Source organism: Sarcophilus harrisii, chromosome 3 (genome assembly GCF_902635505.1).
Source record: "Sarcophilus harrisii chromosome 3, mSarHar1.11, whole genome shotgun sequence".
Taxonomy (NCBI): Eukaryota; Metazoa; Chordata; class Mammalia; order Dasyuromorphia; family Dasyuridae; genus Sarcophilus; species Sarcophilus harrisii.
Window position 1 is genome coordinate 546,473,216 of NC_045428.1, and position 14,799 is coordinate 546,488,014.

At 42.9% G+C, this 14,799-nt stretch overlaps 1 protein-coding gene across 1 annotated transcript in view; it reads left to right on the forward strand.

Moving 5' to 3' along the window:
- Positions 1-12,831: 12,831 nt before the first annotated feature.
- KPNA6 (karyopherin subunit alpha 6) overlaps positions 12,832-14,799 on the forward strand; it is a 54,010-nt gene continuing 52,042 nt past the window's right edge. Inside the window, exon 1 of the mRNA XM_031962273.1 lies at positions 12,832-12,946. Within this exon, the coding sequence (XP_031818133.1) occupies positions 12,943-12,946 (4 nt within the window). The 5' untranslated portion in view covers positions 12,832-12,942. The remainder of the gene's footprint in view (positions 12,947-14,799) is intronic.

Consider the following 14,799-nt stretch of genomic DNA (forward strand, 5'->3'; position numbering starts at 1 on the left):
AGACATGTGTTTTATTTGTTTCACATTCTGACATTTTGTGGTTTTAAAGAGTGGCTATCTCTCCTAGGAAATATGTAAAGATCAGTATACACACATACACATAGACAAAGCTCTTAATGATGAATGTTAGCAATATCCCCGTGGTTACTGGTATCATTCAAGGATCATTTAAGTTCCTCCAGGAAATGCACACTCACCAAAGCACAGAACAAAAGTGCTGCTAGAAAACATCACCAAGAAGTAACAAATTATTAGTATTATTATTATTATTTTGCTAAGGCAATTGGGGTTAAGTGACTCGCCCCAGGATCACACAGTGTTAAGTGTCTGAGATCACATTTGAACTCAGGCACTCTTGACTTCAGGGCTGGTGCTTTGTCCACTGCGCCACCTAGCTGCCCCAAGAAGTAACAAATTATTGCTGCAAAATTGTCCAATTAATATGAAACAAGTAAAACTCTTCAGAGCACTAAGAAGACCCATTTTTTTAAAAAGGGCTCACTGTTGATATGAAGAGGAATAAAGATATATATGAGATAATACAAAGATTAATTATTCAATATTGAAAAAAAATAATTTTTATCAGTTGCGAAACCATTGTCAGAAGTCCGGATGAGCCTGTAAGATTGAGCATTTTCACCAAAAGTCTTAAAATATTCTTTTGAAAAAATTTTTGTTTGGTTTTTTTTTATTTCCAGTGGAACCTGGAAGGATTGTCCCTATTCAAAGAATCATGAGTTTTAATAAGTATACTGACATATTGAAAAATAGGATATTTTGGAAGTGTAGAAATTTCAAAATGGGAAGAAAATAGTACAACATAATATTACACTAAGCCACACATCATGAAAAGTTAAGAAATCTGTCTAAGAGATGGAAATAAGCTTATTTCAATAGCATAGGAACTAACCTGCCTCACACCTAATTGGTAAGCAAGGAGACATTTGGGAAAATGAACTGTTTGTCAAAGATATGGTTCCTACCTAATGGGATAAAAGTTGGTTTCATGATGAACTGATGTGTCAAAATCTTGTGAGCTCAATGCCAAGTCATGCAAAACAAGGAATTGTTAAAGTGGAAAATTACTTGCACTGTAAAAATATAACATGTCTATACTTTGTCCCCATTAATTTCCACAGAACCCTATTCTCTGAACTTCCATTTCTTTATTTAAAAAATCCTGAAACCCATCTCTACTGGCTTAATGATCTCTAATGTTCCTTCTAACTCCAAAATTCTAGGATTTACTTTTCTCTGCATATTAAGTCATGGTTCTTCCAGTGATTTTACTTATGAGTTAGGGGAGTGTGAAAGAGGATGGAGTGAAGAGGCTAATAAATATCCTCAAGAAAGAAAACTAGCTTTCTATAAAAAATTTGGAAATATTTTTCAGCACCACATCCAGAAGAAAAAATTATGATTTGAGAGAAAATAATCTTCAATGTAAGCTGGAAAATGAGGATTTTTTAAAAAGGACTAGGATTGACTTTTTAGTTCGAGTCCATGTGTTCCCCAGTTATTCATCAACCTTTGCAGTTCAAACTGGTAGCCCTTGGTCACGCTCCTGTTCATTCAACCTACAGGCAACTTTTGAGGCCCCAGCAAAGAAAGCAAAGTGGCAAAGTCAGTGAGTGTTACAAATTGCCTCTTCTAGGTCACTGAGGAGGAGGCTTGATAGATTTTTCAGTCCCTGTGTTCTGGTTATTTTTTCTCAACTTTGTTCAAGATATTAAAACATGATCATTTTACATTATTTGGGGAAAAGGAGGGAAAAAAAGACTACTTTTTATCTTACCCCCTCGCCTTCTCAAACCATTCCCTACCTCCTCAAGCCACCAGAAATCTCAGGCAAGCATTAAAAGGGTTTAAGTTGAATTTAATAGTGAGGCTGAGTAACTGGGTTCATTAACTCAGCAAACCATTTCAAGCAGGAAAGGGGGAAAGTTAGGAACTGGAGGAGTGGAAGGGGAATATAAGAGTGAAAAACTGATGAATGCAAGCAATCATCAAAATTTTTTAAAAGCACCTATTAAGTGCCAGGCATTGTGCTAAGAGCTGGAGATACAAAGGCAAGACAGCTTCTGCCCGCAAGGAGCTTACAATCTAAGACAGCAACATGCAAACTATAGTATACAAATTAAGATACATAGAGAATCTATATGTGGCTCTTTCTGATCTTGTGGACAAACAAACTATCATGGGGCTTTCTTGCCATTTCCTTCTCCAAGGGACCTTTTTGTCAGGCTAACAGGTTAAGTGAATTGTCCAAGAACACCTAGTCCTCTTGTTATGCCAAAGTCCCCCTTTAATGGGGTGACCCAATTCCTCCAATTGTCCTAGTTCATTACTCTGCCTTAGGTTATAACCATCCCCTCTTAATGTTTAAGATAAAGGTTTTATAGACATTCCTTAATGTTTGACAAGATAAAGGTTTATCCATTTCAGATGTCATTAGAATATCAGTAATGTCATTGTTCTTGTTATTCCATAAAAAGCTTGCTGCCCCAATACTGGGGGCTAGACTCTTTGAGATGATAGTCTCGTTTAGCCCTGGGATCAACATGGATGCATTGGTCCCAGTATTTCTCTCCATTTAATAAATTATTGAATTGGTCTCTAATCTCTGTCTTGCTCAGTTTCTTCGGCATTACATTTGGAGGCCCCCCAGTGAGATAATTAGAAAATGAGCAAGATTAGAGATAAGAGACTTTCTGGTCTCTGCCTTGGGCAGGGTGGCTGCGAATCTGAATTCTTGGCCTGGAGAGATCGGGTCCTTCTGGATTTCTTTCCAGAGCCTCCAGCCACAATAGCCTGATGGTAGACAACCCCATTTTGGCCACAGGAGAGTAAGTTTGTCTGGGTACCTTTTGGGGTACCATCTGGTTATGCCTGAAGACTTGTTTTGTTTGTTTGGTTTGGTTGATTAGTGACTAACCGGACACGGTTGCACAATTGTCACTTTTGGGGTGCCCTTTTTGAGGGTACCAATTGGTTTGGGTAGTTTGATTAGTGTCTAACCGGATGCAGTTGCCACTTTTGGAGTGCCCTTTTCTTAGGGTACCAGTTGGTTTGGTTGATTAGTGACTAACCGGACGCGGTTGCACAGTTGTCATTTTTGGGGTGCCCTTTTCTTGGTTGATTAGTGACTGTGTGGTTCAGACAGCATTTAATAAAAAAAAGCTGGAGAGATATCTAGAAGCAAAGCAAAGTTTATTATACCTTCTCAGGAGAATCAGGTGTCCCACCCATCAAGCAGACAATGGAAGGGAGGAGGCACCTTCGGAGACAGGATCAACACTTTTTATCCATAATACAAATACCCCCTCCCACCACTGACCCTCATCCTTATTGGGTGAGGATCTTACATTCTAAATTTGGGAACTCCCCAAGAAATTGAACTTGACCAATAAGTACATAGTTGCCCATATTTGACTGAAATAGGGACTTAAGTATGCCCTTAGAAGGATAGCAGGGAGGGGGCTTAAGTATGCCCTTGACTTAATGCTTAAGTCCTTCAGGCCTACTCAAACTTTGAAATAGATGAAGCCTTACTCAATTTTCACAACTGTCTTGAAAGATCTCACCTCATCTCATTCAGTCCCCCCTCTTATTTGTACACTGAGATCTCTTCAAATTCTTGTAGCATAACTTCACATTCCCTATAGAATTCCTCATCCCCTTCTGGTTCCTGTCGGTCTCCTTGGGCCACCCGCTCACACCTTTGTCCTTTTAACACCATCAATCTAACAGACCCTTCAGCTTTCTCTTCCAAACTAAGCATTCTAGATAATGAGGTTTGGACTATTCTGGTTATCAATTGGATAAAACAAGGTATGCAGATAGGGAGTAATATAACACTACTGAGAGCTATAAGGCCAAACCAAAGGAGCTGCTTCCACCAGCTTCCCCCAAACCAGGACGGTGAGGTCCAGATCTGTACAGGAACATGAGCAAGTTTCCTAATGTTCTTAGTGACTTCTTTTACTAGATTTCCATTGTCATCAATCTTTATACAACAAATATACACATTTAGTTTCTCACAAACTCCCCCTTACTCGGCCAACAAATAATCCAGCACAAGTCTGTTGTAAAACAGCCTCTCTGGTCTGAGGAGCTTGGTCAGCCAAAAGATCTAGTGCTTCAGCCATAATCTCTACAACTGCCTGAAGCTTAATTGTTCTGTTCAACATATATATTGGGGCTCTATATCCCCAACTTCCATCTTGAGCCCAAGTGGTTGGCCATACTTTAACTGTTCTCTCTGGAGGCCAGCATCACCCTAACCATTTGAATCTCCAGTCCGAGTAATAAAAGCAAGCCTTTTGTCAATCTGCAGCAATTCCTAAGCAACTGTGCCAGAGCTCCCAAGAGTTCCAAACAACGACTGCAGTGCCCACTTGACAACTGCAGTGTCCACTACAAGATAAGGAAAGAAAGTCTTTTACCTTGTCCAGAGTTAAGTCCACTGACATACACTATTTCCCAGCTTCAAACTTTGACCTGTTTAACAAAACCTATCTTCTGTCAATGGCCACTGATGTTTCTCTTCTAAGTTCCAGAAATCAGTCCCATTATGAATTTGAGATCAGTTACTAAGGATCCAGGCTGGGCTTAAGAGGACAGGTACCCATGGCCATTGGCTCAATTGTTGGGATCCACCACAGATCCAACAATTTGATAAGTTAAAAGTTCTCTCTATATTCTACATGAACAGGAGGAGCTGGTTCTATTCTCTGGCCAGACAGAGGTCTGGTTTCTATGGCTATCATGAGGAAATAGGCAAACCTAAAGCTCAGGGAAAGCCCCATGAGGGTCTCCCAAAGTAATTAATTTAAGAAAAGTCATACAGTTATATAATGCACTGGATTCAGAGTTTGTGTTCCCATTCAGTGGAGGTCCCCTCCTCAAATGTAATTTGTCTCCCCATCTCCCCATCATCTCCCCATCTTCAACTGTCCACTTGGATAAAGATGGTGCCACAGGTCCTTTTGTTCTGGTGTGGTATGTCCAGCCTCGTTCCTGGGTGCAAATAGCAGTGTCCGAGGTCAGTATCACCTGGTAGGGTCTGTCCCAGCACGAAGTTAGCTTCTTATCTTTCCAGGAATGGATCAACACCCAATCTCCAACCTGAATTCTATGTACAGGGAAACCTAGAGGAGTCTGAGCTATTAACCCTTTTGTTGAAGTCCTAGCAATGACTTAACATATCTCTTAAGAAATAAATCCTTTGTCTCTAAGATAGGGTCCCAGTTTCCCATAGGACAAGCCTGGAGAGGATGACCGTACAATAATTCCTAAGGCGAAAGCCCTCTGTCTCTATGTGGCTTGGTTCTGATTCTGATTACAGCAAGAAGACATTTAGTCCAAGATAGTGGGGTCTCTGAAGATAATTTAGTCATTTGCTGTTTTATTTCTTGATTCATCCTTTCTACTTTTCCAGAAGAGGGAAGATGCCAAGGGATGTGGAGATTCCAAGTGATTTCTAAGGTCCCAATCAGATTCTGCAATACTTGGGCAGAAAAATGTGTTCCCTGATCTGAGTCTACCCTCTCCACTATTCCATACCTAGGAATAATTTGTTCTAATAAGACCTTACTGTTGAGACAGTTGCTTGGACTGAGGGGAATGCCTCCACCCATGATGTCAGATGGTCCACTATGACCAGCAAGTATTTGAGGCGACCCACTAGTGGCAGCTCAGTGAAGTCCACCTGGATGTTTTAGAATGGTCTGATTCCTGGAGCTCGTCCCCCTTTGGGATATGGTGTTGAGCAGCCTTGTTAGTCCTTCCACAAACGAGACAGCCGTCCACCAGTTGTCAGGCCATAGTATATAGGCCAGGGGAAACATATCTTTGCAGTACAGCATCACACAGGTTTTGAACATCCCAGTGACTGCCCTGGTGCAGTTGCTGAAGGACCTGCCTCATCCTTGCTTTGGTCAGTACCTCTCTGCCATCAGGTAAGAGCCATCATCTTTCTGAGTTCCCAACTGCTCCGAGGGTCGAGGCCTTCTCTTTTTCCTTCTGGGTAAAACTGTGAGAGAGTACACTAGGGGGAAGTACAGGTATCAAGGCCATTATATGAGAAATTGCCTGGTCTCTAGCTCCTTCCAAAGCTTACTTGCTTAAACATTCTCCAACACATGTTCAACACTCCCAAACCAATATTAGATGCTCCATTTAAACTATTAATTGCTTTTGCAAATCAATCTTTCTTGTCCCTCATCTTTAAGTCAAAAAAAATTTTTTTTAAACTTTAAACTTCAAGGTTCGCAAATAACTGAACCAAATTTCATAAAACTTATACATGCCCAACAGAGATGACAAATTTTTAAGGCATAACCCAGTTACAAATTACCCAATACCTCTAGAAAACAACACACCATCTAAGTAGGGAGATACAACCCCAACCTCCCCTAAGGTAAACTACCAGCATTTTGTTTTAATAACCTATATTTTAACTTAAAATCCCAAACACAGCTTTAAATTCCCAATAATATAAAACCACTTTCGCCATCATATTTAAAATAATGAATTTCACCAAACAGCAGTTTCTTTCCCTTGGTTCCACGTGGCCCTACTGCAGGTCAGGACATGTGGGAGGGAAAGAAAAGAAGCCACCATCTTCACTCTCTCCATTCTACATACTTCCCCGATGTATAGGATAAGTGTACTCCCAATTGGGATCTGCTAAAGGTATTTCTAATCAGCAGAAACTACTCCTGCAGCTGGAGGGTTTCTCCTGTCCTATTCCTTCATAGCTGCACCTCTAATTAGTCCCCTCTCCTCTTGTGAGAATAGAGAATTCAAAATAGACCCAAGTTCTCCTCCTGGCCCAGAGGGCCCTTGGAGGGGCAGATGGAATCAAATCCTTTCCTTCTCTTTCAGATACAAATTCAGTCTTTGTCACACCCAGTCTTCAATAGTTCCTTCACCAATATCTTTGTCACCCCAGACAAAACAACAATACCTTATTTTTTTTTCTTTCCTTGCTTTTTCCTTCTATATTTTGGCAGTTCGTTCCAGTTATTTAATTTTTCCTTCACCAATATCTTTGTCACCCCAGACAAAACAATAATACCTTATTTTTTTTTCTTTCCTTGCTTTTTCCTTCTATATTTTGGCAGTTCGTTCCAGTTATTTAATTTATCTCCCAAGGGACTATCTACCGGTATTTTCTGATCATTTTTCTCATTTCTCTCTGAGAGGGCTGGCTGGGACTTGGCCACACCCATTGAACTTGGACGGGATCTAAATTCCAAAATGCCCAACCACACCAATTGTCGCCAATTGACTCCAGTCACCCTAGAAGGCCTCCCCAACCTATCCTGTCCAGAGACCCAGAGTTTAAGACTTCAGGCCTCACAGGTGTCATCTCTGTCCAGAGACACCTCCAGAGTTTATGACTCAAGGGTCTCACAGGGAGTTTACCTCTGGGTTGTTGTGCAACAAATTTACTTGATTGATTTGTCCTCCACAGACCGGTTGGGATTTTACCGCGGAGTTTTTTCCTTTGCTTTGCTCCGAGTTTCTCCACTTCGGGCCCACTTTACCTTGGAGAGTAAGGAGAAGCCCTGGACACTGGCAGGCTGCCTACATCAGGGCAAGGCGCCACCCTGCCAGCACCCCAAGGGTTCACCTATTCATCACAAGTAGTGTGATCCTGGACGAGCCCCCAAAACTGTGTGGTTCAGACAGCATTTAATAAAAAAAAAGCTGGAGAGATATCTAGAAGCAAAGCAAAGTTTATTATACCTTCTCAGGAGAATCGGTTGTCCCACCCATAGAGTAGACAATTGAAGGGAGGAGGCACCTTTGGGGACAGGTCAACACTTTTTATCCCTAACGCAAATACCCCCTCCCACCACTGACCCTCATCCTTATTGGCTGAAGATCTTACATTCTAAACTCGGGAACTACCCAAGAAATTGAACTTGACCAATAAGTACATAGTTGCCCATATTTGACTGAAATAGGGGGGATAACAAGAAGAGGACTTAAGTATGCCCTTAGGAGGATAGCAGGGAGGGAGCTTAAGTATGCCCTTGACTTAATGCTTAAAGTCCTTCAGGTCTACTCAAACTTTGAAACAGATAAAGCCTCACTCGATTTTCACAACTGTCTTGAAAGATCTCACCTCATCTCATTCAGTGACTAAGTGGACACGGTGGTAACTTGGGGTGCCCTTTTTGGGGGTGCCATTTGCTTGGTTGACGAGTGACCTACTAGATGCGGGGTTCCCTACTGGAGTGTGAAATATGGAATTCTGGACAAGGTAAAAGACTGCAGTTGTTTGGAGCTCTTGGGAGCTCTGGCACAATTCTTTAGGAATTGCTGCGGCTCTATCTCTAAAAAGAGACACGAAGGAGGCTGCAAAGATTTGGAAAACTAAGTTTTTACCTGTCTACCATCTAGACACTCCACTGCCTCAAAAATCTTTTCCTGGAACAGATGCTTTGCTTGAGGAAACTTCCTGAGACAAAGGCCTGTCCTTTGCATCTCAATGCATTTCTACAGAGTGGGAAGTATATACATTTGAAAATGGGACTCGGTTTTCCTGCTTGGGTCATCCTGTGTTAGTTAGAGTAATGCCGGGCCCCTCCCGCTTTTGCATGCTCAGGGGGCTATCTACAAAGACTGGGGATTTTAAAACGCCATTTGGTTTGGCTTTAATGTTAGTGCCCTACTGAATGTTGTAATTGTGCAGTCTAAATGTGATCAGTGTTCTGTATATCTTGTATATTATTAGATAGTCTAGTTGTGCTCTGTGTTCTATGTGATTTGTTTGTTTCGGTAACTTAAGAGCTCTGTTAAATTTAAGAACAATGATCAAATTTGGGAATTGGTTATTTCAATACTGAACTCCAGCTGGTGAAAACATTTGATTAGGAATTTAAAGATGATTCTAAATTTGGGAAATGAATTGGTTATCCTTAAGTATAAGATCTTAAAGGAACAATAGCTTGTTAAAGAAGTTCTGTTAACTTGCCTGAAAGAGGTCATGTGCCTCTAATTTTACCTAAAGTATGTAACAAGGACTTTTCTGAAAGTTTCAACTATGGACAACTGGGACCTTAGGAGAAGTCCATTGGGAATAATGGCCACATGGGGCCAGAAGGAGAGAAAGAAACTATGTTATTTTATTATTTGAAATGAGATAGAAATGGATTATATGCTTTAAATCCAGCTCTCTGGACATGTGGGTTTTATAGGATTCCCCCACCTACCCACTGATTTCTGCTACTTTAAATGTTGGGTGGGGTAGGGATCTTTTGTAAAGATTTAAATTCAACCCCCACTGCTGCTACTTCAGCTATAGGAGCATTTAGCATTTAGTTAACCTGGAGTGAAGTTTAGTTCAACTTCGATCCCCACCCTTGTGGAGTTGGGGAAAGGGTAGTCACATGGAAAACTACTCTTCCCCCCTCCCTCTAAACTGTTCCAAACATTTTAAAAGCAGCAAACTGATAAGGTTATGGTAAATATATGTTTAGGATTTGTTACTAGAGGTAAAATATCTTGGGTTTGTAGTTAATATGAATGAATTTTTTCCCTCCTGTAACTGAATTCTATAATGGTCAATAAGAAATTGTTAATTCAATTATGTCATACCTTGCTGTTTCAAATCTGGTTATGTGTAATCACTATATCCTAAATACTTGAGCAAATAAGTATTTGGTCTGGTCATCTATTGGTTACTAGATATTGTGTCTGGATATTCAAGTTTTTTTAAGGTTTATAACTAATGAGAGCCCACATCTTATAGCAGTCCTTGTGGACCAGTCTTTCTATCTCAGACTGTCCTAACTTTTCTTTGTTAGATTTGTTTTTATTTCTAGATTTGGTCAAATTGCAGATACATTGACTTGCTTCTGGGACCACACTACAGACCCATCCCCCTCCCGGACTGAGCATCGTCCCCTTTCAGCATGAAGAAATAATTGACAGCCATTGCCCATTTTTCCTGATGTAATTTGGACTGATGGAGGGGGGGGGAGTGGGAAAGTGGTTGACTTGTTAGAATTTTCACTGTATTACTGTGCTGTGTTTAAGACTTGGGATGGAAATTGTTAAACTTGTGTAACTATTGCTGTTATGTTTGAGGGACTTTTAGTCTGTTATGTATATGCATATGTATATGATTTATATATGTGGGATGGTCATTTGATAATTCCTTTCCAAAAGAAAAAAAAGGGAGGAGAAGAAATAGGAAATTGGGAAAACTGGTATCTTGCTAGTTTAAGATTTAATTAGAAGTCCTACTCCTTGCTTAAATTTACTAGACTACGATTTGCTGGTTGTGCTTTAACTTGGAAATCCCTTATTCTGTTGGAATTGCCCTGGCAGACTCAGTTTTTGGGATTATTTTTTAGAAACAACCAGAAATGGGATACCTGTCTTGGAACTGGCAGTCTCTCTGAGCTGTGTTTCTCCACTCCTGTTACCCCAGGTCTTTAATTAGTATTTTGGCGTACCTAAAAGGACCTTGTTGATATTGAGGCCTCTAAAAGGTTAAGGTTGCCTGCCTTGGTCTAATTGTGCATAATCTGCTCAGAAATCTGTATTCTAGTGGCAGCCCTGTTTGTTCTTCTGGGCAGGACAGGTGGAGCCGCTCCAAGCCTCACCCTCCTCCCCTGGAATTGGCCCTCTGAATGGGCAACACAACTGCCTTGAGTCCTGTTGTTCTGTAAGCAGAGACTGAGTCATGCACAAATGACTACAGCTGTCCATATGCTCCCCAATCGCAGAGGATCTGACGATTGATTGTCAGAAATAATTGAAATAAGGAACTTTGTGTATTGCTGATTAATTCTGGGGTTATCAGGGAGAGACTTGACCTTGCCATAAGTCCTTGCATTGGTCTAGCTTTATTTTGATTTTTATTTGGTCTATTTACTTCACATAGGGTTGTTCAAATTATGGTGCTAAGGCCTTCTAGAGGAAGGTAATTCAAAGATTTGAATAGTTCCAAGAGAAAAAGGGGGAAATGTTATGCCAAAGTCCCCTTTTAATGGGGTGACCCAGTTCCTCCAATTGCCCTAGTTTGTTACTCTGCCTTAGGTTATAACCATCCCCTCTTAATGTTTGAGATAAAGATTTTATAGACATTCCTTAATGTTTGACAAGATAAAGGTTTATCCATTTCAGGTGTCATTAGAATATCAGTAATGTCATTGTTCTTGGTATTCCATAAAAAGCTTGCTGCCCCAATACGGTGGGGGGAGGGAGCTTCCCCTAAGAGATGGCATGGAAGCTCAGCTAGGATCCTAAGAAGAGGAGGAGAAGTACTTTAGAGAAGCGGCTTTAGTCTTGGACAGTGGGCCCTGTTTAGGGAACAGAACTTAGATTGGTGGCTGGAATGAGAGATGGTGCAGATCAGTAATGTGCACTAAGTCTAGAGAAGGGAGGCTGGTGCCAGAAAGGTTATAAATTCCAGAGGAATCTTCACTTTATTTTGTAGGTCAGAGGGAGCCACGAAAGGAGGAAAACACAGTAGGCCTGTGTCTTAGGAGAGGGGAAAGACATGAATCTAGCACTCTGATTAGGAAGCTGGTGTAATAAATTGTATGATTTGGAATTAGGAAGACCTGGATTCAGATATTGCTTCAGAAACTTACTAGGGGTGGGAGCTAGGATAAGTCACTTGATTTCTTTCAACCTCAGTTTCTTTATTTGTAAATAGGGGTACTTATAATATCTCTCTCCCAAAGGGGATTGTATGTGATTTGCAAACCTGAACATATTATGTAGGTACCAGTTATTAGCAGACTCTTTGAGATGATAGTCTCATCTAGCCCCGAGATCAATATGGATCCATTGGTCCCAGTATTTCTCTCCATTTAATAAATTGTTGAATTGGTCTCTAATATCTGTCTTGCTCAGTTTCTTCCGCATTACACTCTATCCCCTGAGCCACCAGCTGCCTCTTATAAAGGATAAACAGTAGATAATTTACAGAGGGAAAGCACTGTAATTAAGAGGGGTTGTGGGGGAAGGTTTCTTGTTGATCAAGTAATGTGTCGGAACAAATACAGAATGGTATATTGGTGTTAAAAGTGTCAAATAGTTTATCAAACAACTAGCCCATACTGATCGATTAATATAGGCCAGTGCTAAATGCTGGCACTGGGTAAGCAAGAAATTCTTGTAAATGATTGTTGAGAGACTGATTGGATCCAGAAGTTTGACCTTGAGCAAGCAGCTTGTTCATTTTATTTTCCTCGTTGTTTCATTCTGTCCTACTCTTGGTGACCCCATTTGGAGTTCCCTTGGCAAAGATACTGGAGCGATTTGCCATTTCCTTCTCCAGCTCATTTTGCAGATGAAGAAATGGAGGCAAACGGTGAAGTGACTGGTCCAGAGTCCCGCTGCTAGGATGTAGCTTAATAAGTACTGATTGACTACATCAGGGCTTCTTAAACTTTTTCTACTTGCGAGCCTTTTTCCTCCAAGAAATTTTTATGCTACCCCGAGTATATAAAACAGGTATACAAATCACACATTTACTAATACTAGAACATAATTTTGCAACCCCCACATCAGTTAGACGATCCCCGAATCATTTGGAGTAAAAAGGAAGGAGTTTAAATTCCAATTTGGGAAAAAGTATGATCCTCAGGGGGCAGAACTTCTAGTTCTAAACACTAAGAGCTTAAGAAAGAAAAGTGAGAATGAAATTAGCAAAATACCCATGTCTTCCTTTCCCCTTTCCTCCCTCCGCCCCCAACACAGTTCCGCTGGCTTTCCCTGCAGGACGCGGCCCCTTTAAGCTCGCCCTCGCTACGTAACTTAAGTCGCTGAATTCGGAGCGCGTTCCAGCGACGGAGCGCGGTTGAGGAAGTTTGTCCACTTGGGGCCGCCGTCGCGCCGCGCCGCCATATTGTCCGCTGGAGCCGCCGCCGGAGCCGCCGAGGTGTCCTGGGAGAGCGGAGCTGCACCGGGATGGGTGAGTGCGCGCGGGGCTGAGGAGGCCGGGGCAGCCGAGAGGCCTCTCCCCCTTCGGGCTGGAGGCGCGACTCTGGAGGCCTGGGCCGAGCGCCGGCTGAGGAGAGCCTGGGGCCCGGAGGCCGCGCCGCTGGCTCGGGAGCAGAGGCGGGGCTGAGCCGGAGCCGGAGCCGGGGCCGGGGCCGGGGCGGACGCCCCTTCCTTGCCTGCCTCGTCCTCTTCCTTCCCTCGAGGAGGCCGCGGACCGCTCCCGGAGCGCTGACACCGGGTCCCGCAGCGCGCGGGACGTCCCGGCCCGGAGTGGGAGCCATTCTCCGGCCATTCCCTCTCCAGCCTCCCCGAGGGAAGGGGCGAGCTCTCGCTTCTCTCCGCTCCTCGCCGGACGGAGCCTCCGTGGGGCGGCAGCGCTTCTGCGCGGCTCGGACCTCCTGGCTCCCTCCTTCGGACCCCGTCCGGCGCCTGCCGCCGGGCCCGGCACATGGCCGGCGCCCAATAGGTGCTGCGTGCCCTCCCCGGGAGACCTGTGGCTCTCCCCCGCCCCCACTCGGGCCGCCCTGCAGCCGCCGCTGAGCCCCGGGAGCGAGCTCTGGCCGGGCTGGACTCGCTCGGCCCCAGGCCTGAGACCCGGGGGCTGGCGCCGCGCTCCGCGTGGCGTCCGCAGGACTCGAGTTCGCGTCCGGCTTCTGACCCCGGACTAGCCTCCGGCAGCCTCATCTGTGAAATGGACAAACCCCGGGGTGGTTGGGAGGGTAAAAGATGAGATGTGAAACCGACACAGATGTAGATAAACAGATACACAATATTTATACTCATAGATACAGTGTATACGTACACACATGAACATTTAATGTTTTTAAGCATGCATACACACAGTTTTTTTTAATCCACACGTTATAGATAAGGAAACTGAGGCTTACTGACTTATCCAGGGTCACCCCCTAGAAACTGCCTGCCCCGGACTCCTAGCTCATTAAATGTGTTCAAGGGAGCTGGATCAGTTGTAGCTGGGGGTCCCCCGAGTCCTTTAACTCCGATTGGTCCCATCGCTGACATTCCCCACACCCCTTAGGGGAACTCATTTTCTGGGGCCAAACCGCAGTCCCTTGTATGTAGCCGGAACGATAGGTGCTTTTTTCAGTTTGAACGGATCAGGCAAGTCGAGGGAAGAAACTAGTGCTGCACAGCATTAGTGGTAGCTGGAACTTGAAAGCAGATCTCTTGGCTCATACTTTGTTTCAGAATCTGAGAAAGAAACTTGTTTGTGTTCTTAGTCCAGATATAAGGTGGGGAGACACTAGTAGCCAGATTTATCATTCTAAAACGGATCTAGGGGTTTTAGTGGCCCGCAAATTCAGTACAAGTTATTGGTGCCATGTACCAGCCAGGAAAATTAATCCCTTTCCTCTTCCCCCCTTTAAGATAGAAATAGCGTCTGAGAATATCGAATCTATGTACATCTATCTGCCCTCATGTGACCTTATATGTGCAATATTGTATTTAGTTTTGGATACTACTGTTTAAGAAGGATACTGATTAATTGAAATATGTCCAGAAGAAAAGCCATCTAGGAAAATAAGGAAATATACATTTATTAAATGTATCACAACCTGTGAAGTAGATGTTATTAGTAGCACCCATTTTACAGTTGAGAAAACAGATGAATTTAACTCTACTTTGCCCAAGGTCCCACAGCTATTAAGTGTCTGAGGCTTGATTTGGCTTCAGGCCTTCTTCATTCCAAGGTCACATACTACCAATCGTTATCACCAGCTGCCTCCTTACTTATGAAGAAAGGTTAAGGGATAGGGAGAGAAGTTTGGGGGACATGATATCTCTTTTCAAGCCAATGGGGAA